Consider the following 11,697-nt stretch of genomic DNA (forward strand, 5'->3'; position numbering starts at 1 on the left):
CATAAGCATAAAATACATAAGCATGATTTATATCAACAGAGAGAGAGAGAGAGAAACCCCCACAAAAACAGATCTTCCCTTCTGACAGTCACAAAATATACATGGACACTTTACCATTTATCTTATATTGCTGCTGCATTTTTGTGGCTGGTTGTTTAAACAGCTTAGTCATCTTTAAAAAAAAATTAAAGCAAGTTGCATAAAAATATAGATTAGTATAATTTAGATCTGGAAAAGACTTGGCTTACTGCTAGAGACTTTTTTTTAACATAGTGGCTGTTTATGCAACTTGCCCCTGGTTAACAAAACAGGTTAATTAGTTGATAATAATTGGTTGATTAGCTCATATTTTATAAGTTCTCTCACATCTCAGACTCAACTGAACAAACTGTCCCATCATTAAATAGAAATAAATTGGAAGTAAATTCATTTACTTAATGCAATTAGACACTATTAGTGCGTACTGTTGTGCATATTTCATTCCTACCCAATATAATCAGTGTCAGATTATTATATGAGTCTAAAAAAAAATGACACCGCTCCAGGTGACCTGTGAGACTTTCAGCTCATTCCACCACCCAACCGTCTGTACAGGCATGCAAGCACCCGCATTTTTACACATATTCATTATAATTATCGACAAATGAAGTACGCAGCAAGCGATTCATCCTTAGGAGACAAAACTAAATTGTGCTGAAAAGTACAAGCTAGAACAGGCGTGTATACATGCTCTACCTTAAAAACCAGCCTTGGCTGAAGGTCATATGGAGTGTTTAGACTCGGGTTACCTGCTGCCCTTCCAAAGGCCAAGTATATTATTAGCCACCACTGCTTGTTAACTTGCTACGCTCACGAAGACTACAGAACATGATGATGACTTGGCCTCCCCGGACCCATAGACACAACGTATAATTCTCCGTGGAGATTCCATGCAAGACATTCTCAAGTCCAAGTCTCACTTCCACTTCCACATAAACGACATCGAGCTAAACGACATTCTTGTTCGTTTGCAGTTACCCAACCATGCACCTTACACTATACTGACAAAATTTTGTAACAGGCCATCGTCTGGCAGATCATTTGAGGCTTTAGTGTGGTTCTATGTTTCTAAGTTAACTTTAGAAAAATGTATACCCTGATATTGCACACTAGGATTTTATACCATGCTCTATAACCGTACCTAGTATGCAAGAAAAGCAAATGAGAAAGACTTTTTAAAAACTCTTCCTTTTTCCTCACTTTGTGTTGTGTAACTGTCCTGTAGTAGCTGAAGTTGTAATGACGGTCTGTTCTTTCACTGTACGCAAGCACACTAATGTTACACAACCTACCCCCTCTCCCACATGCACACCATTCTGACACCACCTCACAGACCTAGAAAGATAAGACATGACTATACACACCCAACTCGAAGAAATAATGTTCAAAGACTGGAACGCATCACATTCACTACCATTCAAAAGTTTGAGGTCAGTAAGACTTAAGAAAAAAAAAAAGAAATTAATAATTTTATTTAGCAAGGATGCACATTGATCAAAAGTGAAAGTAGAGACTTCTATGTTACAAAAGATTATATTTCAAATAAAAGCTGTTAATTCGAGCCTTCCATTGACCAAAGTATCGCAAAAAGTATCACCATTTCCACAAAAATATTAAGCAGCAAATCAGCATATTAGGATGATTTCTGGAGTAATGATGCTGATAATGCAGCTTTGTCATTACAGGAATAAATAATTTCATATACAATTAAATTATTAAAATAAAAAATAAAATACATTTAAAAAAAACCCAGTGAATAATATTTCACAATATTATTGTTTTTACTGTATTTTGCAGCCTTGGTGAGCATAAAATACTTCTTTCAAAAAACATTCTTACATTCATCAAAATTCTTACATTTTGAATGACAGTGTACCTCTAAAACACTAGATAGATAGATAGATAGATAGATAGATAGATAGATAGATAGATAGATAGATAGATAGATAGATAGATAGATAGATAGATAGATAGATAGATAGATAGATAGATAGATAGATAGATAGATAGATAGATAGATAGATAGATAGATAGATAGATAGATAGATAGATAGATAGATAGATAGATAGATAGATAGATAGATAGATAGATAGATAGATAGATATGGTGAGCATACTATTTGTGCAGGACGAACAGAAGACAGCTGTGTGAGTAAAGGGACATGGGGTGACACCAGAGGGCAAGGCCATGGTGAATGACCCTCCCCAACCAACCAGTCTCAAATATCCCTTGAATCTGTTTTCTCAAAAATATGCCTGGAGCCACATTAAAGTCCCCATAAAATCAAAATCAATCATTCTTATTTTTGTTTTCGAATACTACATTGTTTATTATAACAGCAATAGCAAACCACAACAATCCAACAAATCCAATCAATTTCCGGTGGACAAAATCTCAGTCCCACCCAAAAAAAAATGTCTTGTTCGAGAAGCCATTTCACTCTTATATATGAGAAGAAAAGACTATTGCAACTTCTGTTTCATGCCCACTTTATGAGGAGCAAATGAAAAACTTTTAAAAAGTTAATCTCTGTATGATAAGCTGTGCTGGTATGTGTGTGTGTTGCATGCTTGACAGCTGCTGGGGAGCATGTGAGTCATGACAGGCCTGTTATTCACAACTGGTGCCATGTTGGAGACACTTAGACTATAGCATTATGGCACGGATATAAAATGAAACAATGTTGTTAAATTGAAATCTTTACAATGTATTACTTAACAAATTGTATCAAATGCATTATGCAAGTTGCAGCTGAATGGATTACTAGACAGATATATTGGGGGGAAGGGTTTACCCATAATATCCAGTGAGACTCTAGTACTGGGGACACTAACGGTGCCTCCCTGAGTGAGAACATGACAGAAACTTGAGAGATGGAAATAACTCTCTTTGAATTACATAATTACTCAAAAAAAGACACAACAGTGTCTGAATAAAACAAACATTAAGAGTTCAAGATATTTTGTGATACTGATTGTTTTCCTATAAACACTCACTTGGCAACATAATTAGATCTGTCGTAATTTCTACGAGATGGCAAAATCGTATGATATTGTCTGAATTGTATCGAACATTTTAAAGTTTTTAAATTTTTTTTATTTACAATCATGGTTAGCGTTAGGGGTTGGGCTTTATGGTTATGTTTAAGTCTGAGCTGTATGTCCACTTGACTTTCACATGATAAAAGATGATGACCTTTCACCCCCAATGCATAAATATGGCACCCAAAATGAACAGATAAATAAATGAAATGTGACACTGTAGCAAACTTCACCTGCAAAACTGCTAAGTGAATTTGCACCAAGAATCATGAGACGGCCTGAGCCTACCAGGTGATTTTTTCCAAAGCTATCGGCCTGACGTGAGCACTTCTGATATCCATGGTATGTTTGGCAAATGTGCTGCTCAGCCTTTTTAGCATGGCAGACCCTCCATGCCCTATCACCCCTCCTCCAACCTAAACCCTACTGGAAAGCTATGTATGGGGTGGGAAGTGTAAATGGATATGCGAGTGGAGGGGGACACAACCCACAGCTGCCACCTCATCTAAGATGCCTGGGATCTAAATTGAAGCTTTTCTTACACTAAACTGGGCATAAGAGACTGGGGCCAGCCAATTAGATTTCAGCAAGCTCTAAAATGGGCCAGCCAATAGCTTGCAGGGGTTGGAAGTATATAAACCCAATCAGACTGTTCTTGCTTGGGTGACCCCTATTTCGGCTTTGGTGAACATCTGATCCCAAGGACTGTTACCACTTTTGTTGTCTTTTGTGCAGGTAAAGACATCAACATTCTTGAATAACCATCATTCACTGCGAAGAAAGAAGAGAAAGAGAAAAAAACTAAACGATAAATAAGAATTAAATTAAATAAGAAAAAATAATTGAGAGAAAAATGTAAAAACTATTCTAGTGGAATACTGCCTAAAATAGAAAAGCAAAATGGAAGTGATTCAAAGGGCTGCATACATTTTTCAATTTATAAATAATTCTAAGATGCTCTTTGATTAAACTGTATTTACTGCTATGATACACTCCAACGTGACAGCAGATGCATGCTCTTTCTCATGCCAGAAGTACTGGAGTGTATATCAAAGGCATCTCGATTTAAATGTTAATATATTTTTGATTTTGTGCATGTTTAAATATTTTGGGTGAAGGATTCTTGGTTTGCTTGACCTGTGCTTAAATGTGGGAGCAGATGTCAATCGTGTGATATTCAGCTGCTCAGAGAGCATAATCGGATACAGCCATAAAAAATAATGGGATGTGATTCTGTTTCTCCTACTGACACATATGGGACAGGTTCCCTTTGCTGGCTATTTTTAAAATCAAATCTTCTGGTAATCATGAGAGAATGTTGTATTCCACAGAACAGAAATTAATTCAAAATAATTCAAATGACAACGTATGTTTTGTATGTTACACAGAACTTATATAACTTATATAAATTATATAATTACACGACCATGACGTGTTAAACACGCGAGTTTGAGGAAACTCTAGTCAGATCATGTAGGAATAATATGACTTTTTATGTGGAAAACATTGCAATGTTTTTTGGAGAGGTTTGAGATTATGTGAAAGTAATGGGAGGGAGTGAACCATAGTATAAATAGATCTGTCTAGATTTACACTTGAGAGTCTCTCCCATTCCTGGTACAATCAGACATATGATATAACAAGTGAGGACCTCAAGTGGAGGTTGCTAGGATAACAGACAGACTGTTATAATGTCTGCAGCTGTGCTTCACAAGTATCTCATTCTTCTCAATCCAATGGAAGCTGGTGTTTAAGCAGTTACGGTTCTGCACTGAATACAGTTTCACTGATTTCAGTCAGCATGCTGTAAACACATTTTGAACCCATTTGGGTACACTAAAATCTTTTTTATACATATAAACAAAGCTATAGTGTTTGCAGCAGCTGGTGACACAATCATGTGGCAAACTTTTACACAATCAGTTGAGGAAACTCTTTTCATGCTAACTGACTAAGCAGAAATAGCTCAATTAAGTCTCAAACAGTTGAGGTCAGCGACAAAGTCAGACAAGTGAGACCTGTGTGTGTGGAAGTGTTTTCACTTGATTAGAAAATTCAAGGAATCAAATGCAAATAATATTTCTCACTTTCTCTGTCCAATATGCAGTGTTAGAAACACAATCATGCCTTTCGGAAACACCCACAACAACTTCAAGCTGAACTTTTCAGTTGATGATGAGTTTCCAGACCTTACCAAGCACAACAACCACATGGCCAAGGTGCTGACTAAGGACATCTATGCCAAGCTTAGGGACAAGCAGACCCCCACTGGGTACACACTGGATGATGTCATCCAGACCGGTGTTGACAACCCAGGTGAGAAAAAAACCCTCCATCAGTATCACATCCTTACCACATACAGTATTTACCCCAATCAAACCTGGACTTGTTCAGGAAGCACAACATGTTTCCTTCCGTCTATATACTGATGAGGTGACATTTTTCTCCAGGTCACCCCTTCATCATGACTGTCGGCTGCGTTGCTGGCGATGAGGAGTCCTACGAAGTGTTCAAGGATCTCCTCGACCCTATCATTTCCGACCGCCACGGTGGATACAAGGCAACTGACAAGCACAAGACCGACCTCAACTTTGAGAACCTGAAGGTACAAAACAGAAATAACAAATATACTATAAAGTTAATATCAATATAGGCGATACATGCTCTTAATTGATCAGTAAACTAATTAAGTCTCCTTGACCTCAATTGTTCATTTACTTGAATAATTTGAAATGTGAGCTAGTAAATAAATATGAAAATCAATTTAACAATAATTGAGACTGTTCTGAAATGAACTGAATTTCTATTTGTAGGGTGGTGATGACCTGGACCCCAACTACGTTCTGAGCAGCCGTGTGCGTACCGGCCGCAGCATCAAGGGATACGCCCTGCCCCCCCACAACACCCGTGGAGAGCGCAGAGCTGTGGAGAAGCTGTCTGTTGAAGGTGTGCCATCATTGCTGTGCACATATCAGTGTTATTTCAGTATTATTATAAACTACTATTGCATCCATTGAATATGCTTTGAATTGCTTTTATATTTTAGTCATTTTGTTGTGCTTGTCATTTTTATTGTTTTTCATGTAATATTTATAGTTTATTTTATTTCAGCTTTATTTCAATTATCGGAAATTATTTTGAATAGTTTTAGTTTACACTGGCACACACTACTGTGCACACGTAGTGGTATTTAGATATTCATATAGTAAAATTGACCCAGCTGAAATGAACACTTCTGGGGATGATCACATCGTACACACCCCAACAACAGTTCAGAACTGTAAGGGTGGATAGCACAATAATATAACAATGAAATCTGAAGAACGAGAGTATGCATAAGAATTGGTATAAGTTTAGGCACTCTTTATTTCTCCAGCTCTGAACAGCTTGGATGGAGAGTTCAAGGGCAAGTATTACCCCCTGAAGTCCATGACTGATGCTGAGCAGGAGCAGCTGATCTCTGACCACTTCCTCTTTGACAAACCCGTCTCCCCCCTGCTGCTGGCTGCTGGTATGGCCCGCGACTGGCCCGATGCCAGAGGCATTTGGTGAGTCGAATCATAGTTATCTACTGCTGTGTCTCCATTGTCGGCTGTATTTTAGGTTTCCTCATTTCAGAAAAGTAACCATTATAAAACTGACATATTTCTTTCTTACTTTGAGGCTGCCTCGTTTCAGAAATGTAACCTTTACATTCTAGAGTAAGAAAGAAATCAGTCAGTTTTAAAATGGTTACTTTTCTGAAATCAGGCAGCCTCAATGACGTACGAGACCAACAAATGTGACCTTTGAAATGAGACACATTACACGAGTCAAATGACTGGACAAAAATGAATATCACACAAGCCAGAATGCAGTTTTTCAGAGTACCCATGATGACACATCAACAGCATTATTGCGAGTGTAACAACTGACTTAACATTATTAGTACCTCGCATTATAGACACATTATTGCCAGTTACTGTTTTTTCTCCATCAACTAAATAGTTCTGAACAACACCACGTTTGGTATCTTTGGTAGAAGATAATTTATATTAGCTGGGTGATACACATTTGGTTTTGTATTGTAATGGATGCCTATGCTTCAATTACAGGCACAATGAGAACAAGACCTTCCTGGTCTGGGTGAACGAGGAGGATCATCTGCGTGTCATTTCCATGCAGCCGGGTGGCAACATGAAGGAAGTGTTCAAGCGCTTCTGCGTTGGTCTTCAGAGGGTATGGAGAACATGCACACATATATGCACACACATAAACCTCTGTTGTCACCTGCAGCATGTGAGCATGTGCGTCTTCTGCTTTGACAGATCGAGGAAATTTTCAAGAAGCACAACCATGGATTCATGTGGAACGCGCATCTTGGTTATATCCTGACCTGCCCCTCCAACCTGGGCACAGGACTGCGTGGTGGTGTCCATGTCAAGCTGCCCAAGCTGAGCACACATGCCAAGTTTGACGAGATCCTGACCAGACTGCGCCTGCAGAAGCGTGGCACAGGTATACAAACACCAAACATACTATACATTGGCAAAAGCATAGAAATGTTTATTGACGTAAACAAAGACGTGTATTTAGCATCTGGTCCATTTGTTGATCGCCACTTGTTCCATCTTCTTTTATTTCACTCAGGTGGTGTGGACACCGCTTCCGTTGGTGGAGTGTTTGACATTTCCAATGCTGACCGTCTGGGCTCTTCAGAGGTTGACCAGGTGCAGTGTGTGGTTGATGGCGTCAAGCTGATGGTCGAGATGGAGAAGAAGCTGGAGAAGGGCGAGTCTATCGACAGCATGATCCCTGCCCAGAAGTAAAGCAGGAGCCCTTCTATTTTTTTCCTCGTCTTTGTATTTTTTTTTTACAGTCCATCATGCGATCTGACATCAATGCAGAGGAAACTGCTGCTTGAAAAGACAGTCTAGCCTTTGCATCTGTCTTCCTTTCCTTTTTCCCATCTTCTTTATTTTCCATGTCATTTCGCCATCACTTTTTTACCATTTGTTTCCTGCTCAATCGGTAACATCTTGGGATCAGATTCCCGGCGCTGGTGTGAGTGCCTGCCGCCGAGGCTTCACCTCAATTTCAGCCTTGGTTGTATAAAGTGAATCAATCAAGTTGTATCTAAATAAACATACCCCATAAAATACACATCTTGTATTTTATCATATTTGTGAAAAGAAATTATGGCTATATCATTTCTTTATAGCCCTTTTTATAACCTGATTTTTTTTTTATTATGACAGTTCAGTTTAGATGAAAGTTAAAAATAATTTAATTTAATTTAACTAAAATTAAAAAATAAATAAATACATAAGTGATGTTCTATCTCTTCTAATCAGGCACCAAATAAAGTACACATACAAAAGAGAGATAGACTTTGCCATGAATCTGGATAAAACACAAACACGCCAAACAATAATTGAACACAAGCAAAGATGCCAACATCAGTGAAGTTTATTTTCTCTCAAGATCTTTTGTTTCCATTTTAATATTTGGCCAGAGGTGCAAACACCTCCGGGGAAAAAAATTACTTTCTGCAAACAGCATCAAGGTTTGAATCTCTCTGTCTCTCTCTTGCTCTCTCATATATATATATATATATAGTTTGTCCACCTGACTTCTCGCTTGTCATATTGCATATTAGCTAAATGCATCATGAGAAACCCAATGTCATAGCAGACAGTTTACGTCACAGACAGCACAACACTGAACTGGAGGGATGTACCATTCAGACGTGACACACCCGGCACACCAGCTCACAATTCTCCCTAATACTCATTTTAATGCCTTTAAATGACATTAAGAAAACCTCATTCATTCGGACACACTTTCACTCCAGGTCAAGTATGTCTGCCAGAGCAAAAGTCTGCCATAATCCTCCCACACAAACATTTCCTACCAGCAGAGAAAGAGAGAGAGAGAGAGAGAGAGAGAGAGAGAGAGAGAGAGAGAGAGAGAGAGAGAGAGAGAGAGAGAGAGAGAGAGAGAGAGAGAGAGAGAGAGAGAGAGAGAGAGAGGGAGGCAGGGCAACAGAGTAGCGCAATACAGACGCACACATTCACACATACATGCACACACATACACGCTCTTTCACTACCTCGAATTCTTTTGCTTTTGCCCATTCTGTTATTTCACATATGTAGTCTCTCTTTCTCCATCCTTGCTCTGAATCATGCAGGATTGCAGGTTAGTGTTTCACTTCAGCACACATAGAAACGTCTGGAGAGCTAGCAGAGGGTTTCTGCTCTAGCTATGAATTAACCTGGAATTCTAAAATACTGTATATACTATACTCACAATATTATCATCAGTATCATAATCTTTATATACAGCCAGAGTCTGACTGATATAAACCAATGTATTTTTTCTCCCAAGATAATTATTCTAGAAAATAAATTAAGTACCTGTGCAAATATACACAAATTGAAGTGTTCACATTTAAGACATTGGCGCCTTCCGCTGGCCAAACATGGGTACAAACCCACAGAGCCGTAGGATGCAGCTGATTCAAGTCAACATGAGTGCACAGAGGTCTTAATGGACGTCGAACGGATACAGATCTCAGCAGTCCAAACCAGACAGAGCCGGTCTGATGCGGAGACCGTGTCAGACTGGACCAGGACGTACAGTCTTTACCCTGTTCAGTTTGAAACAGGAAGTGTCTCCAGAACAGGAGTCCAGTCACAAAGCAGACAGAACAATGACAAGGATTTCCAGTGATTCAGCAATCGGACGAGGAGAAACTGGGTGTCTTTGCGAATGTGCGGCACAAAGGCAAAGAATAAAGTGAACAACGAAAAGTGGATGGATGATGAGATGGCAGACTTGCAAGGTGGGCTGGGAGGCTCACTGTCTGGCTAAAGGTCAAAAGTGAAGCACCACAGTGATACCTGTGGAGTCAGTCATCACAAGTAAACTTTCAAGCATCTCAAAGCATTTGACATACTTGCAGCAGACAAAATCAAGAACCAAGCTTGTTTTCTGTACCATAATCCAACACCCTCTCATGAACAGAGGGAGATGCCACAACATGGATCACAAACATGGAGAAAGTGGCATATAATCCTTTAGTATCTACAACATATTTCACACACGGCAGCACAATGACTCCCCAATCAAAAAGTAACGGACCAACCATATTAAATCAACCTGTTTATCCGAACTGAACTGGTGTCCTATACACCTTCCTTACTCAAAAACCTCATTGCTTAAACCCATGTGCTTGAACAATATCTCACTGTCTACGAGCTGGCAGCACCAACAGGGCCAAAGCATGGCTTTACACTAAGAAATGACAGTAACATCTATTGCTATTGCACAATTATCACCATTCACAATTACATTTTGATCACCCTCGGTTGTGAATTGCTGTTCGCTTTATGCTTGGCAAATTGACAACTATTGCAAAACTAGGCCTAGCTATACAACTAAAACCAGAACTGGTTTGATCAAAAAGCAAGCCTGTTTGAAAAAAGAACAAATAATCTCCAAACAAACCTATTTCTACCCATGACAAATAATCTGAAGCAGCATATATCTTCTATTCAGGTATCAAACCTGCAAATGAAATCCCTGTTAAATTCATAATAACATGAACATGAGCTAAAAACCAACATGAGCTACAGTGAAAACATGGCCAGTCCATGACGCAATGCCGATGGTCCATTTTAAACTGCATTTCTGTTTGTGTCACACAGCATTGATACGATTTTGCAATGGAAACACAGCCATATAGATGCCATATTATTACAAGATTGCAAGTAAGACTTTTTTCAAAGCCCTGTTGGTGCATTTGCCCCAAAAAACATATTTTGGTACTAAGAACACTGCACTTCTTCCTGTACTCCTGCATTAAAACATCCTGCATTTTAGATATCTGGTGCCAACGTGACTGGGTAAGGGATAAAAAGATTTTTCAATACCAATTTAATCATATAAATCCTGGGAGTTTTAATAAAAAAAAGCTGACATATATGTGCTAATAAATATGATGATTTAAATGTCTGCAATTACTAAGCCACATATTTTGCAATGCAAACACCATTACTGTATTAGATATTTACTTTTCTATTTCTTTCTAATACTGGAGGTGGGAGAGAATCCATTGACAATTAAATATGTTCGAATAGGAAAGGTGTTTGTTTTTTTCTAGACATGAAATTGAGTCAGATATCTACAATGCAGGAAGTGTCTTTTTTATAACACTGAACATTAAAACCACCATCACTCATTTCATAACCTCAACTCCACCAATACTGGGTAAAAGGAGAGGTGGCTATTTTCAAAGGATCACTAAATAGGAGTTGAAATGAAGGATTAACGACCAACCAATCAACGTGCCTGTTCGAGAAGGGTCAGGGAAAGTCATTTGGCATTAAATGTCTCTTCTAAATTAAAAATGGTAGGAAGTAAGTAAACTGGCACAATACATCAGAAAGACTTGGACAATCTCAAAAACAAAATGTAGATGGTTGGCTTGCAGGCTGATCAAATTTGTGGTCGGCAGCGATGTAGATTTGGGTGGGCAACGTGAGCTATGATGAAGTTAGGATACGTTTGCCAACTTCACATTTGTGCATATAGTTCATTGGCAGCTACAGTCCTACATTGTCTATGATTCGA

At 38.7% G+C, this 11,697-nt stretch overlaps 1 protein-coding gene across 1 annotated transcript; it reads left to right on the forward strand.

The window, feature by feature from the left end:
• Positions 1-3,530: 3,530 nt before the first annotated feature.
• ckma (creatine kinase, muscle a) lies at positions 3,531-8,223 on the forward strand. The gene is made up of 8 exons (XM_079816131.1): positions 3,531-3,816; positions 5,189-5,397; positions 5,532-5,686; positions 5,895-6,027; positions 6,458-6,629; positions 7,176-7,299; positions 7,389-7,578; positions 7,711-8,223. Exons 2-8 carry the CDS (start codon positions 5,205-5,207, stop codon positions 7,887-7,889), a joined length of 1,146 nt encoding a protein of 381 aa, XP_079672257.1. The 5' UTR covers positions 3,531-3,816; positions 5,189-5,204; the 3' UTR covers positions 7,890-8,223.
• The last annotated feature ends 3,474 nt before the right edge of the window (positions 8,224-11,697 follow it).

This window comes from Gobio gobio, assembly GCF_949357685.1.
Source record: "Gobio gobio genome assembly, chromosome: 4".
Lineage (NCBI taxonomy): Eukaryota > Metazoa > Chordata > Actinopteri > Cypriniformes > Gobionidae > Gobio > Gobio gobio.

What these genes read in the sequence shown, in the direction of transcription:
- ckma (XM_079816131.1), top strand. Translation starts at nt 5,205, where the DNA reads ATGCCTTTCGGAAACACCCACAACAACTTCAAGCTGAACTTTTCAGTT. An exon ending in CCCGATGCCAGAGGCATTTG is followed by an intron (nt 6,630 to 7,175) that starts GTGAGTCGAATC and finishes CTTCAATTACAG; the next exon opens with GCACAATGAGAACAAGACCT. An exon ending in TCTGCGTTGGTCTTCAGAGG is followed by an intron (nt 7,300 to 7,388) that starts GTATGGAGAACA and finishes CTGCTTTGACAG; the next exon opens with ATCGAGGAAATTTTCAAGAA.